The sequence below is a fragment of the Ursus americanus genome, chromosome 24 (assembly GCF_024610735.1).
Source record: "Ursus americanus isolate L20-20 chromosome 24, mUrsAme1.1.p, whole genome shotgun sequence".
Taxonomy (NCBI): domain Eukaryota; kingdom Metazoa; phylum Chordata; class Mammalia; order Carnivora; family Ursidae; genus Ursus; species Ursus americanus.
In genome coordinates, this window is record NC_142150.1 from 35,589,222 (window position 1) to 35,610,784 (window position 21,563).

Consider the following 21,563-nt stretch of genomic DNA (forward strand, 5'->3'; position numbering starts at 1 on the left):
GTCTGCTGATTTAAATGTTAATTATCACATCAATTTTTAGGCTGGTGTTTGACCAAACAGCTAGGCACCCTAGTGGGGTTGGAGAGGAGAGGGTTTCTCACACAGCAGCCAAGCAATTCTCAGACACCAGCAGGATGTCCAAGAATGCAACTCAGTGTCACTGTTAAAAGGAAATAGCATCAGATTCCATAGGTTAAGTGCTCAGTCCTACAAGACTGCTCCCCCAACCCTCATTCAGATGCCAGTAGCAGGTCCAGGTTGTTACCTGTTCTGAACAACTGGCTGTAAATCACAAGTTCCCATGACCCCCTCTTGTGTTCAGTTAATTTGCTAGAGCTGCTTACAGAACTCAGAAACATTTAACTTACCAGATACTGGTTTATTATAAAAGGATATAACTAACTCAGGAACAGCCAAGTGAAAGAGATGTATAGGGCAAGGTAAAGGGCGAGAAGCTTCTTCACGGAACCAACATGAGTTCGCTGCTTGGTGAGTCACAGAAACTATACCAGGTTAAGTTGTCGCACAAAGGAAACTTATATTTGCAGCAAATAAGGTGATCTCGGAGAATAACTTCCAGAGCTGTGACTCTCCTAGTAAGGGTGAATGGGTTCCTTTTATTTAGGATTAGTATGAATATTTAGATAGAAAAACCTTGTATGTAGAGGCTGGTATAAGGCTCTGTGTGTGCCTTAAGGAAACACGCCTGTACATACATTATATGTTATGTAAATGAGGCTTGTGCTCCTGCTTGGGCAGAGATTTTAGTATTATAATGAGGTAACAGTAGTTGGTCATGCTAGGGGTTACTCCATGGTTCATCTGGGCAGGCGCAAATCAGGGGTTACACTCAAACTGATTTGGGTGGCCTGGGCTGGCTAGAGGTCTTGTCTGGACAGTCACTGTTGCCTAAGGGGTGGTTACGGTCTCGATTTGCCTGCGTTAAGAGATAAACTAGAAAGAAGAGCTTAAGGAAAAAATGTGAGACAAAGGTCCGTGAGTACAAGCAGGTCTAGCTGGTATCCTTTCCCTTCCCTTCCCCATCAGCGCGTGCCATTCGCCCCAAACCTCCATGTGTTTACCAACCTGGAAGCTCTTTGAACCCTGTCTTGGGTTTTTATAGAGGCTTCATCGTGGCCATGATTGATTAAGTCATTGGCTGTTGGTGTTCCATTCATTCTCCAGGCCCTTGTCTTGTCTCTCTGGAAGTGGGGGGTGGGGGAGATAAAAGTTTAACCTTTTGGCAACCAACTCCCTTCTTTAGGTGGAGTCCAAAAGTCGTGTTATTAACATGACAGGAAACACCTTTGTCACTCTTAACAGGAAATTCCAAGGGTTTGGGAAGCTCCAAGTTAGAACTTGTGGATGAAGACCTAATATATGTATATATATTTTTATGGATTACAGCATCACACTAGCCAAGTTGACACATAAAATTAACACATAAATGACATTAAATTAAAATTCATGTCTTCAATTTATAGCAGATTTTATGTTCTTATTTATTAACTGTCACTTTTGCTTTCTCTGTTTAATTTGATCTTTTATCCCATTGCCTAACCTTTTTCTACTTTTGTTCTATTTGCTCAGCTTAACACCTTTTCTTCAAGGTTTTAATTCTTGCTATCATATTTTTAATTTCCAAGAGGCTTTTTTGAGTGAATTACTATTTTTTTTTAAGATGTATTTATTTTAGAGAGCAAGTGTGAGTTGGGGGAGAGGTAGAGGGAGGTGGGGAGAGAGACAGAATCTTAAGACTCCCTGCCGAGCACAGAGCCCGGTGCAGGGCTTGATCTCATGATCCTAAGATCACCACCCAATCCACCATAATCAAGAGTCAGATGTTTGAGCCACCTTAAACAATATAGTTGCCTCCCATCCTAGGATATATTTATATGTATATATGTTTTTTAATGTTCCTGTATTGCCCATTTCTTTTGAGTTGTTTTTCCCATTTGTTTCTTTAGCCTCTCAGAAATTTTCATCGAGTTTTGGGTGTTCCCTAACTTTCTTCTGATTTGTAGAGTAAAGTACTAAAATGCTGATTGGGAGATCTGTGTGCACAGATTAGACTTCTGTCCGCTGTAAAGGGATGATGTGGGCCTAGTCTTTCTATAGGCCATGTCTGTTTCTTCAGAGAGAAATTCTGGTATCTCTGGTTACATGAAGTGGGTGGGAAATCAGTGAGGAGGGTCCTCAGCATTTATTATTTTTGCTTCCATTTAATTACCCCTATTCTCTGGTAATACTTCACCTCTGCCCTTACCTAAAACTGTTGATGCCAGAGCCTGTCCAGTTCAGCCTTTCCTAAATAGTAAACCTCTGCTCAGAAGGAGGGATAGTTGCTGGCAGCATGGGATGAATGGGTCTGGGTGTTCAAACTACTTTTGAAACCTTCCACCTGCTCTTTTCTCTTTTCAGAAGAGGCACCTTATGACTCTCATTCCTCTTCCTTTCTGGAGTGGCTAAAAGTGTGTGTGTGCTTGCTTGCTACTTGATTATTTCCCCACCTTCTAGTGTAAGTTTAAACTCTCTTTGATGTATAAAGTCTTTATTACTATCCTGTTTTTGGTCCTCTAAAATTTCATTGAAATGAAATCATAGGACTGTTGTCTCCTTTTGAGTTCCTTTGACTTTCTGTTTCTTAGTCATTTTTAGTTCTTTTCTGTCATTTTGGTGACCTTTTAGAAGGAAACAGACAAAAAAGGTATATTTCAGTCTGCTCCTGTTTAATAGAAGTCCCCCTGCACACTGTTTAAAACTTAAAACCTTAATTAATTCTAATATTCCTTTTATTCCATCTTATCTATGTAACATCCTACCAAATCTATTTTTGTTGTTTTGTTTCTTACATCTGAGAATGTGAAGAGTGAAAGAGTGAATCATAATGTTTACACTGGAGATGATCTCAGAGATCATCTCTAATTCTTCATTTTATAGATGAGAAAATTGAGACTATCAGTTATATCTTTTGCTTTAGAACACATCATCCTAAATTAACGTCTTAATACAGTTTATTATTTCTCATTGTTCTTTGGTTGGCTGGATGGTTCTCCTGTTCTCCTGAGCTTATTGGGCAGCTGCAGTCACATAACAGCTGAAAGGGCTTGATGGGGCAAGATGGCTGTGCTGGCATGTGTGGCAGTTGGTGCTGGCTGTGGGCCAGCACATGGTTTTCCTCCTCATGGTCTCTCATCGTCCACTAGGCTAGTCCAGCTTCTTAATAACATGGCAGTCTCTGGGCAGCTTTCCAAAAGGGCAATCCTCAATTGCAAAAGTGCCTCTCAAACCTCTGCTTATGTCATGTTTGCATCTTATATTCCATCACTGGAACTGTTTATATTCCGTTGTTTTGGACCTTTCTGTATAACTAAAAATCTTGGGCTTTGCCGTAAAACCAAAGGATTAGAAGGTTGCTTGGTGGACATGATGTTAGAAAAAAAGATGCAGGAGAAGGAGAATTATGTGATTCCAGCATATCCTAGCATCAAGTTACTTGGTAACTCATACAGCCTTTTTTTCAAGGTGTTGCCAGAACCACGATGTTTGACCACTGGATTAGTTTTCTTTTGCTGTGTAACAAATTACCACAAATTGAAAACAACACCCGTTTATCATCTCTTAGTTCCTCTGGGTCGGGAATCTGGACCCAGCTTAGTTAGCTATGTCCTCCACTTCGGGTCTTACAAGTCTTGAAATTAAAGAGGAGATGACAAGTAGATAGTTGGTTATAAAAGTTTGGGCTTTTACATAATACTTGAGCTTGGAGTTATTGAGATCGTGCAGGTGTTTTTGGTAAGAAGAGAAGCAGGCCTGTAAACACCAACATTTCAAGTAGGGGTGGAGAGCCCAAATGAGACCGAGAAGGATAAAAGGTCCAAGAAGAACAAATGGTAGATTGAAGGAAAGGCAAAGCATTTTAATTTTTCGGAGGGGGTAGCTGGGACAGTAGTGGCAAATGCTACCAAAAGATTATGCATGATTAAGAACAAAAAAGTATCTGTTAGCTTTAGTCGAGGGATCTGTGGATTAACCATATTCCATTATAGTTTTCTTTGTAAGTCTTCTTTTCAAATCCTATTTTATTTTGTACACTTAAAAGTAATAATCCTGAGAAGGAGTATATAAGCTTTACAGCATCCCCCAGAGGAGTCCATGACACACAAAGGTAAGAGCTCCTGCTCAACACTGGTTGACCTTGACAGAAGCAGTTTTAAAGGAACTGTAGTATCAACCAAAGTGCAAGATCTAGAGATGATGATGCATAATCCTGAGATAGAGAAAGTACCTGCAGAGGACAGAAGTGAGTTCAGGGTTTCTTTACTGGAGAGTATACCTGTTAAAGAGTCTTCAAAATCAGACAACCTGGATTTGAATCTGCTTTGCCCTAAATTTACCACATGACCTTGGGATGTTTCCTTAACTTTCCATGTCTCAGTTTGCCTGTCTGTAAAATTAGGAAAGTATGTAATAAGTGCTTATTGGGAGTATTTTGAGAATTCAATGTAAGATGATTCACATGAACTACTTAGAACAGTGACAGTCACATGATAATATTCCTTATTATTGGTCATTAACTAATTAGCTCACGTGCTAGATCCGTTTTTAGGTGATTTTGCATATGTGCTATATTTTCATAATATATTGATTTGTACTTGAATTATTAAAAGGCAATTCTTTATAGTGTGTGGCACGTGCCTTCCTATTAAAGCACCGCCATTGTCTCTCACCCACTATACTGAGTACATATTGAAACCCCTAGGAGGGTGGCTTTTGTGATGGATACTATTTGACAGGCAAAAGTAGATTACAGAGAGAATGATACAGAAAAGAGGAGACTCTAGGACTGAGCTGTGGCATTTAAATCTAAAGGACAGAGGAGGAGGAGAAGCTACCAAGGAAGACTGAAAAGGGGAAACCAGGGAAGTAGGAAAAAGACCAAGAAAGTGTGATACCGTGAACGCCAGCTGTCAACAGATAAGTAAGATGGGAGCTGAAAAATGTCAATTAGATTTAACTGCGTGGAAGACATTGGGAACCTGACAGCAGCTGTTCTGGTGGAGTAGCAGGGGCAGAGGCCACATAGCCATGACGCCTCTTTCTTCCTTACCTCTATGTCTCACTATGGTCAGGATCTTCTCGTTTTGTGTACGCCCCTCCCCCCAAACCTGACCTCAAGTCTGTCAGCCTTTTATCCATTAGAATTTTTAAGTAAGGTCCTTAGTAAGATTAGATATACTATATTTGCATCCCAATTGATTTTCTTAATTGCAGCTCTCAAACTACAGCTCCTTTATTATGAATTCACCGTGTGCCAGATTGATCTCCATTCAAGTCCTATAACTCTTACCCTATAACCTTCAGAGATTCTCTAGTACCTATCTAACTTCAGATTTCTTAGGCTTGGATCCAGAGCCTCTACAGTGTAGATGAATTATATTTCCTCAGCCTTATTGCTCACAATTCTCCTTAGATGGACTCCCAAATTTCTCCCTATAGTATTTCGTAGACCCCGTTATCTCTGAGCTTTTCTGTTTTTGCAGCACTGTTGTGCTCTTTCCTTTTCCTAAATTTATCCTCCTTGTCAGTGTCACACCCATACTTCAGTACAACTATCTTTACATGCCCAGGTACTCTGCTAACCTACATTTTACCATCAAAATAGGATAGAGTACTTAGGAGATAATGGATTGAAAGACCTGAACAAAGCAAAACTGTACTATGGTTAATTTTTTAAAGTAGATTTTATAATACAAAACTACTTCTGGAACGGAGGAACCAGTGAATAAGCAAATGTTGGGAATAGCTAAAAACATATTTCATGAAAGTTGAAAGTGATCATTTTATGTATATGATGCTGAATCTAGATGATAGCACTATAATCGAACATGGTAATGCCAATTCCCAGTTGTAGGTAGGTAACCCAGACCCCTTCCTCTGAACTTCAGATCCACTGATGTTTTACTCAGCAGACCTCTCAAATTGAACTTGTCCACAGTGGAATACATATTTTCCCTAATGTTTCTTCAAAACAACAAAAGACACCTAATATTTTTCTGTGACTACTTCACCATCTATCCAGTTATCCAGGTCATAAATCTAAACACTAAATCCATGATCTCTTTCTCTCCCCCTCTATCCTTTTATGAAGTCATTTAGTCCTCTCTGGTCTGCCTCCTAAGTATTTTGCAAATCTCCAGTTCTTTTCACCTCTTAATGCTATTACTCTTTTTCGAACAATTATTTTTGCCTGGTCTTTTGCAGTAGACTTTTAGCTAGGTCTCTTTGAATCCATTCTTGCCCCACATAGGTCATTCTCTAGCCTGCAACCAGAGTGAACATTAAAACTGCAAATGTCACCATGCCACATTCCGACTTAAATTCTTCCTCTGCCTTTCTGTGGCTATTAGGATAAAATCTAAAATCCTTCAAGGATCTTTGATCTTTTTTTTATTTTTATTTTTTTTAAGATTTATTTTAGAGCACTTGAGCGGGGCGGGGGGGGGGGGAGGTGGGAGAGCAGAGGGAGAGAGAATTGAGCCCAGAGCCCCATGCACGGTTCGATGTGGGGCTCCATCTCACGACCCTGAGATCACGACTTGAGCCATAATCAAGAGTTGGGCGCTTAACCGACTGTGAGTCACCCAGGCTCCCCAAGGACCTTCTTTATTAGACATTTTCCTGCCTTTTCAGTAATAGTATAAATGATGGCAGTTTCTGTCCTGTTTTCTCTGCTCCAGTCATATTAGTCTTTTTACTTTCCACATCTCATGACATTTGCACACGCTCTTCTTTCCTACTTCCCGTCTATCACCTCGCTAGCACTTAGTCATCCTTAAGAGTCCAACCATATCTATTCAAATTTAAATGTTAAGTTTTGAGCTATAAAGACTGTTCAGTTAATGAACACTAGTTTTCAAAGCAACAATGTCAAGAACACATCTTCTCACTTTCTCAAACCTGTGTCTAAGCAAAGTCTCTTAATGTTTTTAAGAGACAGAACTAATTCACCTAATGCCTGTACTTTGAAAATTAATAGCTTAGTTTATGATTCTCATTTTTTGACCTAAAATTTTAAGATCCATGGAAATTTTATAAACGCTCATAAGTATATTGTTTTATCCTTTATTTTCTTTCTCTCAAGTGTTCAGTGGCTGATAGCTGCCCTGGAATAGGTAAGAAAGAAAATAAAAGCATAGATACAGTGAGTTGTGAAGAAAATGACTGGAACAAGAAAGAAAAATCCTAAGTATTAGCACATATGTACACACAAACAGTCTTGTTGATTTAAAACTGAGTAAACCATATTGAAATGTACTAATCATTTAATTTCTTAATTGAAGTTTGAAAATCTCAGCTTTGTTGTGGTTTTTAATCATAAAATATTCTTTCCATTTTTCTGTTTTGAATCAAATATCATGTGCAGTTTTAGATTAAAAATTCACTTCCATGGAATAATTCTTGTGGTCTCTAACTCAGCATATTGCATAAATGAGACCCTCTCTTGGCACCTTGAGCCTTCAGCTGAGTGGAAATGAGCCAGATCTGAATTAAGCCCTTTACTGGTGCTTTTCCCATTTCTCTTCTATATGGTTAGGAGTGGTATAATAGGAAGAATACAGATGTTGGACTTAGATATACCTAGGTTCAAATCCCAAATCGCTTAATTTGTAAGGGTGGGAAAGTTAGTTACTTGCTTTCCTTATCTATACAAACAAGAATAAAAATTACTTGACAAAGTAATGACTAAATCTGAAAAAAAAAAATATCATCATACTGTCAGGCACTTAATACTTTGTCAAGTGTTTTTTAGTTTTCCAGGAAAAAAATATAAATATTTAAATAGAAATGAGAAAACCATTACTGTGGTTTCTTCCCAGCTTACCAACGAACCATTCCGTTTCACCCCACAATCAATGTTAGCTTTGTAATCTTGAACAAGTCATTTAATTTCTCTAAGCTTCAGTTAGAAAAGTAGGGCAACCTGAAGGAGAACCAGATCATACTAGGATAGCCTTTCTGTCTTGAAGTGTTTTATCATGAAGTGGCTCTCATCTTTTGGAATTTGATTAGGTTGTTTTGAAAGAATTATCTGTTGCTATAGGATTGAGTAAATTACTGTTATGTTTCATCTTTTGTTACCTAAAAGAATTAGTAATTTTCCTGCCATTAGTGCCAGTATCTTTTTGTCTCAATTATAGTATCAACCATTCTTTCTTTGTCCCTTCTTCCTCTTTCAAAAAATGTGGCTGTAGTCTCTGTGCCTACATGTTATGTAGCTCAGATAGTAGTTTCCATTTGTGTATCTTCTTTGGAGAAATGTCTTAAAGTTCTTTTCTCATTTTTTAGTTGGTATTTGTCTTTTTGTTGAACTGAGAATTATTTATATGTTCTGAATATTAGACTCTTATTAGAGATAATGCCTGTAAATGATTTTCTCCCATTCTGTAGGTTTTTCTTCTAAGAGTTTTTTAGCATTAGCTCGTAAGTCTTTGATTCATTTTTAGTTAATTTTTATATATGGCATAAAGTAAGGCTTCGGCTTCATTCTTTGCATGTGGATATGTAGTTGTCCTAGCACTCTTTGAGGAGACTTCTTTCCCCATCAATGGTCTCAGCAAACCTGTTGAAAATCAGTTGACCATAGATGTATGGGTTTATATTGAGACTCTGAATTTAATTCCTTTGGTTATTCTGTCTCTCCTTACGTCAGTACCACACTGTGGTACTAATTGATTACTGCAGCTTTGGTTTTTTTGTTTTTTGTTTGTGCATGGGGGGGGTTGGTGTTTTAAGATTTTATTCATTAGAAAGAGAAAGAGCACAAGTAGGGGGAGCCACAGAGGAAGAGGGAGAAGCAGGCTCCCCGCTGAGCAGGGGCTAGATCCCAGGACCCTGAGATCATGACCTGAGCTGAAGGCAGCCACTTAACGAACAGACTGAGCCACCCAGACACCCTGTTTACTGCCGCTTTGTTGTGAGTTGTAAATTTTGAGACTGGGAAGAATAAAGTGAGTCTTTTTCAAGATTGTTTTGGATAATCTAGGTCCCTTACATTTTTCTATGAATTTTAGGATCACATTGTCAATTTCTGCAAAAAAGGAAGTTGGGATTTTGATAGGGATTATATTTAATCTGTAGATCAATTTGGGGACTATTGACATCTTACCTATATTTAAGTATTGTTTTTAACTGAATTGTAAATGGAATTGTTTTCTTATTTCCCTTTTTGGATCACTCATTGCTGGTATATTTAAACAAAATATTTTTGCGTATTGCTCTTGTATTCTGCAACTTTGCTAAATTTGTCTGTTACCTTTAATAATTTTGCAGACTCTTCAGAATTTTCTTTAGAAATAGGGTCATTTCATCTGCAAGTAGAGGTAGATTTACCTTTCTTTCTAATTTGGGTGGCTTCCCCCCACCCCCTTGGGTAATTGCTCTGGCTAGAACTTCCTATACAGGTTTGAAAAGAAATGGAAAAAGAGGGCATCCTTGTCCTGTTCCTGATCCTAGGGAAGAGAGCTTTCAGTCTTTTGCCATTACCATTGAGTATGTTAGTTCTAGGGTTTTGATAAGTACCCTCTATTGGGTTGAGGAAGTTTCATTCTGTTCCTAGAGTGCTGTGTGTTCTTACCATGAAAGTGTGCTGAATTTTGTGAAATGCTTTTTCTACATCATTTGGGATGATTGCGTGGGGTTTTTTCCTTTATTCTATTGTGGTACATTATAACAATTGATTTTTTTTATATTGAACCACCCTCAATCCTAGGATACATCCCATTTGATCTTTGTGTTCAAATGCTGCAGTCTTAATGTGGTGCTGACTTTGGTTTGCAAGGGAAGTTGGTCAGTAGTTTTCTTGTGGTGTCTTTGTCTTTGGTATCAGAGTAATGATGGCCTTACAGAATGAATCGAGAAGTGTTCCCTCTTTTATTTTTTTGGAAGAATTTGAGAAAGGTTAGTGTTAATTCTTTGAATGATAAGTAGAATTCACTAGTTAAACCATCTCCTCATGGGGTTTTTTTTTCCCCATTGGGAGGCATTTGTTTTTGGAAATCATCATTTTATTTTTTTGTTTGTTTCAAATTTTTATTTGATTCTAGCTAGTTGACATATACTGTAATGTTGGTTCAGATGTAGAATTCAGTGATTCATCATTTACATACACCACTCAGTGCTCATTACATCAAGTGCCCTCCTTAAAACCCATCACCCATTTAGCCCATCCCTCACCCACCTCTTTCCATCGACCGCCAGTTTGTTCTCTATAGTTGAGTCTCTTATGGTTTGCTTCCCTCTCTCTCTTTTTTTTTTTTTTACCTCTTCCCATATGTTCATCTGTTTTGTTTCTTAAATTCCACATGAGTGAAATCATGTGGTATTTGTCCTTCTCTAACTTATTTCACTTAACATAATACACTCTAGCTCCATCCATGTCATTGCAAATGGCAAGATTTCATTCTTTTTGATGGATGAGTAACTCCATTGTGTGTGTGTGTGTGTGTGTGTGTGTGTGTGTGTGTGTGTACACGTGCAGATATGTACATACCATATCTTCTTTGTCCATTCATCAGTTAATGGACATTTAGGCTCTTTCCATGGTTTGGCTATGATTGATAATGTTCTTTGGGAGGTTTTTGATTACTGATTCTTTGTCTTCACTTGTGTGTTCAGGTTTCTGTTTCTTCTTGAGTTAGTTTTAGTATGTGTCTGGGTGTTTGTTTATTTCATGCAGGTTACCTAATTTGTTTGCATACAGTTGTGTTCTCAACCCTTTTTATTTCTGTAAGGTCAGTAATAATGTCTTCACTTTAATTTCCAGTTTTAGTAATTTGAGTCTTTTTCTTTCTTTCTTTCTTTCTTTCTTTTTCTTTCTTTCTTTCTTTCTTTCTTTTTTTTTTTCAAGTTTAGCTAAAGGTTTCAATTTTGCAGACCTTTCCAGAAAACCAACTTTTAGTTTTATGGATTTTTCTCTTGGTTTCTATTTTATTTATCTCTGCTCTAATCTTTATTTCCTTCCTTCTTCTACCTTTGGCTTCCTTTTTTCCCTTTTTTTTCTTTAAGGTGTAGATTATTGATTAGACGTGTGGGGTTGTTTTTTCTATTTTAATGAAAGCATAGCTGTCAATTTCTCCCCAACCACTGCTTTTGCTGCAACCTGTAAGTTATGCTATCTTGCGTTTTCCTTTTCACTCATCCTTTTAATAATAATTTTTTATTATATTATGTTAGTCACCATATAGTACATCCCTAGTTTTTGATGTAATGTTCTATGATTCATTACTTGTGTATAACACCCAGTGCACCATGCAATACGTGCCCTCTTTAATACCCATCACCAGCCTATCCCGTTCCCCCATCCCCTCCCCTCTGAAGCCCTCAGGTTGTTTCCCAGAGTCCATGGTCTCTCATGGTTCATTCCCCCTTCTGTTTAACCCCCTTTCTTCTTCCCTTCCTTCTCCTACCGATCTTCCTACTTCTTATGTTCCATAAATGAGTGAAACCATATGATAATTGTCTTTCTCTAAATGGGTTCAAGTCCCACCTTCGTTGGTTGTGTGCTTTTGTGTGAAAGACCATCAATATTTCAGAGAAAGACAATTATCATACGGTTTCACCCTTTTCACTCATCCTTTAAGTGTTTTCTGTAACCTGTTTGTTTGAAGAGTGGGTTGTTTAATTTCATGTATTTCTAGTTTCATTCCATTGTGATCAGATAACATTCTTTATATGATCTGTCTTTTTAAATTTCTTGAGACTTGTTTTGTGGCCTAGCATATGGTCTTCCCTGGAGACTCTTCTGTGTGCACTTGAGAAGACTGTGTATTCTGGTTTTCTGTGAAGTATTTTTTATATATCTGTTAGGTCTAATTTTTTCATAGGATTGCTCAAGCCCTCTGTTTCCTAACTGGCTTCTGACTATAGTTACTCTGTGCATTACTGAAAGTAAGGTAGGGAAGTCTCTCTCTTATTTTAGTACTGGCTATTTCTCCCTTTAATTCTGTCGTTCATTGCTACATACATTATGTGTGTATATGTTTATAATCCTTATATCTTCTCAATTGACCCTTTTATCAATATACAGTGTCCTTTTTTGTCTCAACAGTTTTTGACTTGAAGTCTAGTTTGTCTTCTATTAGTAGGGCCACTTGCTGTGGGTTGAATTGTTTCCCCAGAAAAAGATGCTGAATACCTGTAAATGTAATGTATTTGGAAATAGGCTCTTTGCAGATAATAGGTCTTTGTGGTAAGTTATTATGGAAGCCCTAGGAAACAAATACAGAGTTTGGTACTGGAAGTGGTGTGTTGCTGCAACAAAATACCTGAAAATGTAGAAATGGTTTTGGTTAATGGCTAGTACCTGGGGGAATTCTGAGGCAGTTAATCAGAAAGCAGCCTGGATTGCCTTAAAAAAGGTTGGCAGAAATACAGATGTTAAAGGTAATCTGGGGAGGCCTTAGAAGGAAATGATGAACGTGTTGATGGACAGCGGAGGCAAGGTGATCCTGCTATCAAGTGGCAGATAGTTTAGCTGAATTATGTTCTCTTGGTGGGAGGTAGAATTTCTATAAGTGAGGAACTTGTATATTTAGCTGAGAAGATTTCCAAGCAAAGTGTGGAAAGTGCAGTCTGGTTTGTTCTTACCACTCCATACTAAAAATGAGAGGAATTAGATAAATTAAGGAATGAATTGTTAAGCAAAAAGAGAACAGTACTTGGAATCTTTCTATATTGTGTGCCCATTAACATAGGTTTTTAATTATTGTTTTATACACCTGACTTTTAGGTCATGTAGGGGAAAAATGAGGAGTTACAAACCAAAAATACAATACTGTTTTATATTTACTTATGTAATTACAGTGTTTTTATTTCCTCATGGCTTTGAGTTACATCCTAGTGTCCTCTCAGCCTGGAGAACTCCCTATAGCATTTCTTGTAGGGCATGTCTACTAGCAAAAAATTCTGCTTTTCTTTATCTGAGAATGTCTCCATTTTGAAAGGATATTTTGCCAGATACAGAATTCTTGCTTGACATTACCACTTTATATATGGAATCCCTCTACCTTCTGGTCTCTGTAGTTTCTGATGAGCAATAGGCTATTAATCATATTGAGCATTTCTTATACCTGATGAGTGAGTCACTTCTCTTACACTGTTCTCAAGATTGTCTTTGGCTTTTGACATTTTGATTGTAATGTGTCTTGGTGTGGAGCTCTTAAGTCGTTGACCCTAAAAGTAAAACAGCCAGTTATTTTACCAGCAAATGGGTTTATTCAGGAATAGCAGAGGAATTAGAATTCTGGATAAGCAAGCAGTAACAAAAGCCATAGACAAGTACCATGAACAAAGAAGAGGAACTTTTGGGCGGGGGTGGGTAGTAAGGGGGCTGTTGTAAACACAGAGTCCACTGGAATAAACTAGGAGTTTGAAATATAACAGATTTTCATTGGCTGAATTGTGACTGTGTCTCATTGGCTGGGCTGTTGCCAGGTAAGGAAAAAAATCTTCCTTCCTCCTGCTGGGATAGTAGATGGGGCTTCTTTCTCTTGGGTCTGCAAAGGATTGCAACAAGTGGCATGGCAACTCCACTGTAAAAATGTTTCCTTTATTCAGTTTCACAGAATTTGCCCTACCGGATGGAGTTCGTGGAGCTTGTGGAGCTTCTTGTTTGTGTAGATTCATGTCTTAGTAATGTTGAGAAACATTTGGCCTTTATTTTTTCAAATAGTCTTTCTGCTTCATTCACTGCCCTCTTCTGGGACTCTCGTGTATATGTCAGTACGTTTAATGGTCCCATGGGTGTCTTAGGCTCTTGGTTTCTTTCTGTTCTATGGACTGGATACTCTTATTTAACCTGTCTTAATGTTTGCCAATTCATCTATTTTCCTAGATTTGTTAAATGAAATCCTCTAGTGAATTTTTCATTTCATTTGTTACACTTTTCAGCTCCAGAATTTGTTCTTTATAATTACCACCTCTTTATTGACATTCTCTATTTGTTGAGACATTCTCATGATTGCTGTTAGTTATTTGTCAGTATTTTAAACCCTTTAGCTTTTTTGAACGTATTTTTAAAAACCATATTCTTTGTCTTGTGTCATCTCTAAAGGCTTTGTTTCCTTTAGCTTGTAAGGGATTTGATCAAGATTTTCTTAAATGTCTCGTTTAACTTGTCTTATTTTTTACTTTTTTAGTGCTCGCTTGGTTGCTATAAACCTCTGAGTATTTTTTTACAGAGTTGATTCTGGGGTGTGTGTGTGTGCGCGCGCACGCCATGCTTGTGCATACAAATGCATGTGTGTTTCTCTTGAGGGACATTTTTACTGACATCAGTCTCTGATGATGCTGCTTTCTTTTTAAGACCAGAGTTTTGGGGGAGTGGGGTGATATTCATAAAATAGGCTGTTAACGCTTTGTTTATAGGAAAAAGCAATTCTCATCAAATTGCCACCATTTGATCAACAGCGTGAAAAGGTGTGGCCATATAATCCTTTTCGTCATAAAGAAAAAAACCTTTACAGGAAGTTCTGGAGTGGGTTTAAAGTCCAAATTAGTGTAGTTGGGTTGAGTAAAAAAGAAGACTTTCTCTGCATTATTTATTCTTCTTTATAGAGGATGTTGAATTGCTCCCTCTGAAGAAATTACCTTAAAAACGGCCATGACCTAGGTGGAAAAGTCCTTGATTACTAGTCTCAAGATATGATTTTTATATCTAGGTCTGCTTAGCTAGCTTTGTGATCTTGAACAAGTTGTCTGTGGCCTTCCAGTTAGTTTATGGGTAAAACTCGTTGGATTGTGTATAGTTGAAGATATTTTCAATTCTAACCTTTTTATTATTATTACTACTACTACTACTAGTACTACTACTATTACATTATTTTGATACTTAAAATAGCTCAGATATGAGAAGAGTGAGAAAGGCACTAATGAGTGGGAAGGAAAACCGAAGGGAAATGCGTATCTGATTTAATAATTATGTCAGGTTATTAGGAGTTCCCACTGCTGTTCTCTGCATTTCAAACTAGTTTTATTTCATTACTTCAGTATATTCTCATAAAACTTTCAAAGAGTATAGTTAAAGCTGGAGTAGCCCCCCATTCACCACCTTGTTCCACAGTAGAGGAAACTATATTTTTCAGATCTTAAAAAAAAAGTTATATATAGTTTTGTGTCTTATTTTTTGCTTAATTTCTGTTTAACAATATTTTTGGCAGCAATTCCATGTCATTCTTTACAGATACCTCTATATAATATTCCATTTCTGTAATATGCCATGGTTTATTTGAACATTTTCTTGTTGAAGGGAGAGATAGGTCATTTCCATTCTTTAGCTGTTATAAACATGAACCTCCATGTGCCAGTTTATTTTCCTAGGGTAGATACTGAGGAATTACTGGGCATATTTTTGGACCTTCTCTGAAAGTGACCAGTATTTATCAATTTATTATATATCCTTCCAGAGGTATTATTATCATATAAAAGATAAATGTCTTACATATATAACATTTAAATCTATATATATAAAACAAATGTATACCGATATTATATTTGGATATTATATGGCTGTGGGGGTTTTTTTGCACAATAAAGTGTCATGGAGTTATTTCCATGCAGTCGTCTACTGACTAGATGTATCATAATTCATGTAACCAGGCCCCTCCTGATCTTCAGTTTTCTGCTCTTTCACTACTAGAAACAGTGCTATAATGACTACCTCTATACATAAGTCATTTCATAAGCGTGATTGTAATTCTGTAGGATAAATTCCTAGCAGTTGAAATTAATGTGGAAAGATGTGCATTTATAATTTTGATAGATACTGCCAAGTTGTCCTTCACAGAGGTTTTGCCAGTGCACGTGCTATCATCTGTGTTACTGTCTCTTTCCTCTGGCCTTCCCAATACACACTTGTCAAACATACGGATCATTGCCAGTATGATAAGGGAACAGTGGGATCACACTAACCGTTTTCATGTGAGTTTCTCCTGTTATGAGAGGATTGACCTTTTTGTTTGTGTGAAAGCCACATGTTTTTGCTGAACTGCTCTTTTTCTGTTGGGCTGTTAGACTTCACTTACAGTGGAATTTGCTGTGCAGAAAATTGTTTTTATGTTTATATAGTTAAAGATATCAGTATTAAGACCTAAAATTTTGTGTTATTCTTAGAAGGCCTTTTCCATCCTGAGATTATTAAAAGAATTGTCATTAGTCAAAATATACTTTTAATATACTAACATATATATATAATAAGTTACTCTAGGGATGAAAGTTATATTAAACTTTTTATTATTTATTTCTTGCTCAGGAGTGAATGGCCCTACCTCGCTTCATTCACCCTTCAAAGCATGAAGAAAATATAGGATAACAGGGATAGATTGTGTACCTTTGCACAGCATCTCTTAGGATGACTGAAGCAGAGCTTGTCATGATTGCCCTACAGATTGATTCAAATTCATGGTGTGGTTCTAAGAACTATTGAATAGAGTCAAGGGAAGGCATTTTTAGTGTGGGACTCCTCTTTAGCAGTTTCTTTCAGCGTTGTTCGGTTGTTAAAACATCCCAACCTGGAATTCTTTCTTTCTTGTGCTTTTATAAGAAGTTCTGGCCATCTTTCTGGGACCACTCACTTAATTTAGTTTCTTTTGTCTCGGATATAAAGGTTATAATCTCATGAATTGAAGTAGGTGTATTTTGCGCACTTCTCTTAGCAGTCCATTTTTTAGTAGATAAGATGATATAAAACTACTGCTTGACAACATGGAAGTTTTTAGAGTGATGACAATAAGGGTAAATTTTCTCTCATCTTGTTTCTGTTACCTCAGTATAAAAACCTGAGAGGCTTTTCTTCTGAAAAAAAATTAATATACCTTCTTTTTTATTAACTTTTTATTTGCAATAGTAGGTATACTGAGATGGTTATTGGTTAACTGTAAGCCAATGGTATATGTTTTCATCTAGATCCTAAGGAAGAGAAAGAGGAAGAAGATGATTCTACCCTCCCTCAGGAAGTTTCCATTGCTGCAACTAGGCCTAGCCGGGGCTGGCGCAGCAGTAGCAGGACGTCTGTTTCTCGGCATCATGACACAGAGAACACTCGAAGTTCTAGGTCAAAGACTGGTTCATTGCAGCTCATCTGCAAGTCAGAACCAAATACAGATCAGCTTGATTATGGTACAGTATGAGTGGAGTATGGTTATTTAATAACCGGTTGCCTGCTGATTTTAAATGCAATGTTGAACAGCTTACCTTTCAGGGGCAGGTGTGGTAATACAGGGTTCTTTTATAAAGATAAGGTTTTGTTCTGCTTTCTTTTTCCAGATGGGGCAGAAGAACATCAGTCACCAGGTGGCATTAGGTAAGAAACTTCATATTTCATATTTAAACCTTTGGGGACATAAAGCACATACAAAAGTTGTTTCCTGCTTGAAAGAACGTTGAGCCTTTACCAAAAAAAATCGGTTTTGGTATTTAGTTTAGATGTCATTTTGTTCTTGATTTGGAGATTTAACCATGTCATCTTCAGTTACCTTAGTTCAGAAAGCAAGTCTTGAGTACTTTTGTATTCTGGCTTAGTCCATGCTAGCCACTAATGGGAAGTGTGGATGTTTTGACCAGGATTTTTGAAATTTGTATTCCATGGTAAGTCATGTGAAATTTTTTTTTTTTTGGCTTTTTGATCTTTTTGAAAAGTAAAACAGATCATCGGATTACTAGACACAGGATTATAAAGTCTTTGTTTTTGTTTGTTGTCTTTTAAGACAGGGAGAAGGAGGTTGGGAGGGGGGGTTGGGGAGAAGGAGAGAGAATCTTGATGTGCGGCTCCATCTCACGACCCTGAAATCATGACCTGAGCCAAAATCAAGGGTCGAATGCTTAACCAACTGAACCACTCAGGCACCGCATAAAGTCCGTTGGTGTGGGGTTTTTTTTTGTTTTGGTTTGGTGTGGTTTTAGCTCTTAGTACCATTGAGCAGTCATCACCTTACCTTTATTTAATGAAGTAATAGTAGTTCTAGGATTTTTGTATTTTTTGGTTACAGTTATCATTAAAAAAGCTTAGATTGCCATCTAATTAGACCATAAGGATGAAAATTATAGATAACTTACTGTGAATCTTTGGCAACCTCTAAATTAATTAGCAAATAAAATCCGGTGAGATATAATCCTTACAACTAGAATTTCTAATCTAGAAATTTGCTTCTTTTTAGCAGTGAGGAGGAGGAGGAAGAGGAAGAAGAGATGTTAATCAGTGAAGAGGAAATACCATTCAAAGACGACCCAAGAGACGAGACCTACAAACCCCACTTAGATAGGCACGTCTCAGATTTTACTGCAGACATGTCAATGAAAAATAAGTTAGGAAAGCACTGTTGTGTGCTTTTATTTCACCTTGTTACTAAACTAATGGGTATAGACTTAATTTTAAATGAGTAATTATGCACTTGTTTTGCCAACTTAACATCTTATAACTCCTTCACACAGCCCTCTCTTCTAGTTATAGAACTTTATTTTGATCATATCCACATTATTGGATTTCTGTATGTTTTATCTTGATACAGGGTATCATCAATTGCCTGAATACTTAGAATGTTTTACTTTAGTCTTTCTCTTTACAACTGTAGTGTGTTCTGATTCCCAGGTATTGTTAGCTTTTACTGTGCATGTGAGGAACAATTGACTGGAAATCACATTTCATGAGCTAAGGATCATAATTTTACAAATAAATCGATGATAACTGTGGGTTTTACCCTTTGTCACAGTTCCCCTTGCAAAGATCCTTTGCTGGATACCAATGTTGAAATGTGTTTGTGTTTTCAGGGAAACCCCCAAACCACGGAGAAAATCTGGGAAGGTGAAAGAAGAGAAGGAGAAGAAAGAAATTAAAGTGGAAGTAGAGGTAGAGGTGAAAGAAGAAGAGAATGAAATTAGGGAGGATGAGGAACCTCCTAGGAAGTGAGTAGGCAATTACTACTAAAAATGGAACACTAACAGATTTTGAAGCCACTGGTGGGGAAAAAGAGTGGGAGTGTGAGGAGGGCTATTGACAGGTGCATATTGCTGCCTCAAGCAGCTGACAGTTTCATTGCAGAGGCTCTCTCAGAAGCTTGAAAAGTTTAAATTTAATCCAAAGCAATACTTAAAGACGTCTAAATGAGTGGGCAAGACAGTAGCTAATGGGATGTAGAGGGGGTGAGATAGCGAGAAAAAGTATGGCAAATGTGAATCCTCAAAAAAAGGGCAGATGACGGCTAGTGATGGAAGAATCTTGACTTCCTGTCCAGCAATCATTGCCTGTTGCAGAAATAAGATTTGTTTTAAGTGTTTAGGCTTTTGGGTTCTATTAAAAGGAGAGTATAATTTATATTCTTAGGGTTTTTAGATAATAGACTCTTTTATTCTTTTTAAATTGATTAAATTTAAGTGATAGACTTTTTACTAGAACGACTCTTCAAGTAGTAACTTTGAGGTTTATCGAAATCTTCCATTGTAATGTATAGTTTATGATAGGTATGTATTTGTAGTGCAGATTTATCTAAGTGAAATTACTTCAGAATGACATCTTTGTTTGGCTCGTCAGATATGTTTTTGGCTGTCTGTATCCTGCATTATCCTTTGTTTCTGCCACTGCTCTTTGGTTTTGAGTATATGTCTTTAGTCATCCTTCAGTCTGTAAGCTTCAATCTGGAAGATGTGGACAGTTACTCTGTTCTTTAATTATAGGAGAGGAAGAAGGCGAAAAGATGACAAAAGTCCACGATTACCCAAAAGGAGGTAATTTATACTTTTACTATGTTCCTTATTCCTGGTGGTAAGCACTTTGCTCACATAATTACTCATAATTACCCTGCAGGAATGGCTGTTTAAAAATTTCTCAAATGCAACTTTGTTAATGTCCTTGATGCAGAGTTCCTGTGTTTTTTATTTCCATTGTAGGGTCTTAAAGTTCCTAAAAATGTTAACACCTTTTTACTATTTGGAGGGTTACTAGTTTATTTTATGCTATTTTTTAAAACTCTTATCAAACATTTGGTCGTTTCTGGTTATTTCTAACATAAATTCTGTGCAAGCTATATGCTAGTAAAGAGATTTTAATTCTTCATGCTGTAAAATTGCTGTTCCCTTTAGTGCATTGAGTTAAGCCACTGTGCAGAGTGCCTCTTCCGTTTGCTAACTTTTCTCACATATTGATAATAGAAAAAAGCCTCCAATCCAATATGTCCGTTGTGAGATGGAAGGATGTGGAACTGTTCTTGCTCACCCTCGCTATTTGCAGGTCAGTAAATTGTTATGTAAGGCAGCCTTTCAGGTTTAAAAAGGCATAAAATTACTTTAGTTATTGTGTTAAAAGAAAAATGTCTAAGAACATGAGGTCAAATAAAGGATTTCCTTGGAGTAGTCCACTGTTGCCCATTGTGGTGTAAATACTTCCGATATAAGAGGTGATTGTACCAACACATCAAAGACACAGATGAAGAGACTTTATTTTAATGTGTATTTTTAAAAAATAAAATTAGCTTCTCTGACCTGTGATTTCTTGACTAATGTTTACGTAAATTTTTAGGGTTTTTGTTTTTTCTGTTTTGTTTTGTTTTTAGATTTTTTTAATGAATTAAAAATACTGCTTATATTTAGGTCTGGCAGAAAACATGAAAGTGAAATGTTTATCACTAAAGCTTAAGAAATGCCTGTTTGATTTTTAGTTTAGCAGCAAGGATAATGCGAGACTAAGGCCCTACTCTCTGATTCTGTCTCTGTGATAATAGTGATTGCTTCTGTTCTTCCACTGTATGCCATGTGCTGCACTAAGCACCATACAACACGTGATTCCTATATCCTCGCAGTAACACTGTGAGACACTTAACAGTTATCTCCATTTTACAAATGAGAACTGTAGCTCACAGTATTTAAGCACATTTCTTGAGGTCACACTGCTCATGAATGATAGAGCCAGATTGTAATCCAGGTCTGTCTATTTCCATAGCCTGTGTTCTTAACTATTTTATTATACTGCACCCCCCTTCCATATTCAGATTATTTGGTTTTCCTTTAGCACTTTTTTGGGGGGAGGATGGGGGCAGAGGGAGAGAGAGAGGGTCAAGCCGACTCCACCCAGCATGGAACCTGACCCGGGTAGGTGGGGGGTGGGAGGGGGCTCCATCTCAGGACCCTGATATCATGGCTTGCCTGAGCCAAAATCAGGAGTTGGACACTTAACTGACTTAGCCACCTAGGTGCCCCTCTTTAGCACTTTTGACTTCGCAAAGGAACAAGCTTTCGGGAAGCCTTCATTTTTACCCCTCTTTATTTTCTCTGTTTTAGCACCACATTAAGTATCAGCATTTGCTGAAGAAGAAATACGTATGTCCTCATCCCTCCTGTGGGCGACTCTTCAGGCTCCAGAAGCAACTTCTACGACATGCCAAACATCATACAGGTACTTTTTGAAATAATATGTTTTATCAAGTGTTAATTGCATTCTACTTTTAAATGTGTAGATTGGTAATGATATTTTTTTCTAATGTAAATCTTAAGAGTCTACAGTCAAGTGTGAGAGAAAG

At 37.3% G+C, this 21,563-nt stretch overlaps 1 protein-coding gene across 3 annotated transcripts in view; it reads left to right on the forward strand.

The window, feature by feature from the left end:
* The window catches only part of ZFP91 (ZFP91 zinc finger protein, atypical E3 ubiquitin ligase), a 48,096-nt gene that overhangs the window by 17,711 nt on the left and 8,822 nt on the right, over positions 1 to 21,563 (forward strand). For 2 of the 3 annotated variants that reach the window (XM_087854890.1, XM_045786731.2), the window contains exons 3-9: positions 16,963 to 17,175; positions 17,323 to 17,359; positions 18,213 to 18,317; positions 18,823 to 18,957; positions 19,726 to 19,776; positions 20,200 to 20,278; positions 21,325 to 21,439. In XM_087854890.1, the coding sequence (XP_087711016.1) occupies positions 16,963 to 17,175; positions 17,323 to 17,359; positions 18,213 to 18,317; positions 18,823 to 18,957; positions 19,726 to 19,776; positions 20,200 to 20,278; positions 21,325 to 21,439 (735 nt within the window). The remainder of the gene's footprint in view (positions 1 to 16,962; positions 17,176 to 17,322; positions 17,360 to 18,212; positions 18,318 to 18,822; positions 18,958 to 19,725; positions 19,777 to 20,199; positions 20,279 to 21,324; positions 21,440 to 21,563) is intronic. The other variant, XM_045786733.2, reaches the window with a different exon arrangement.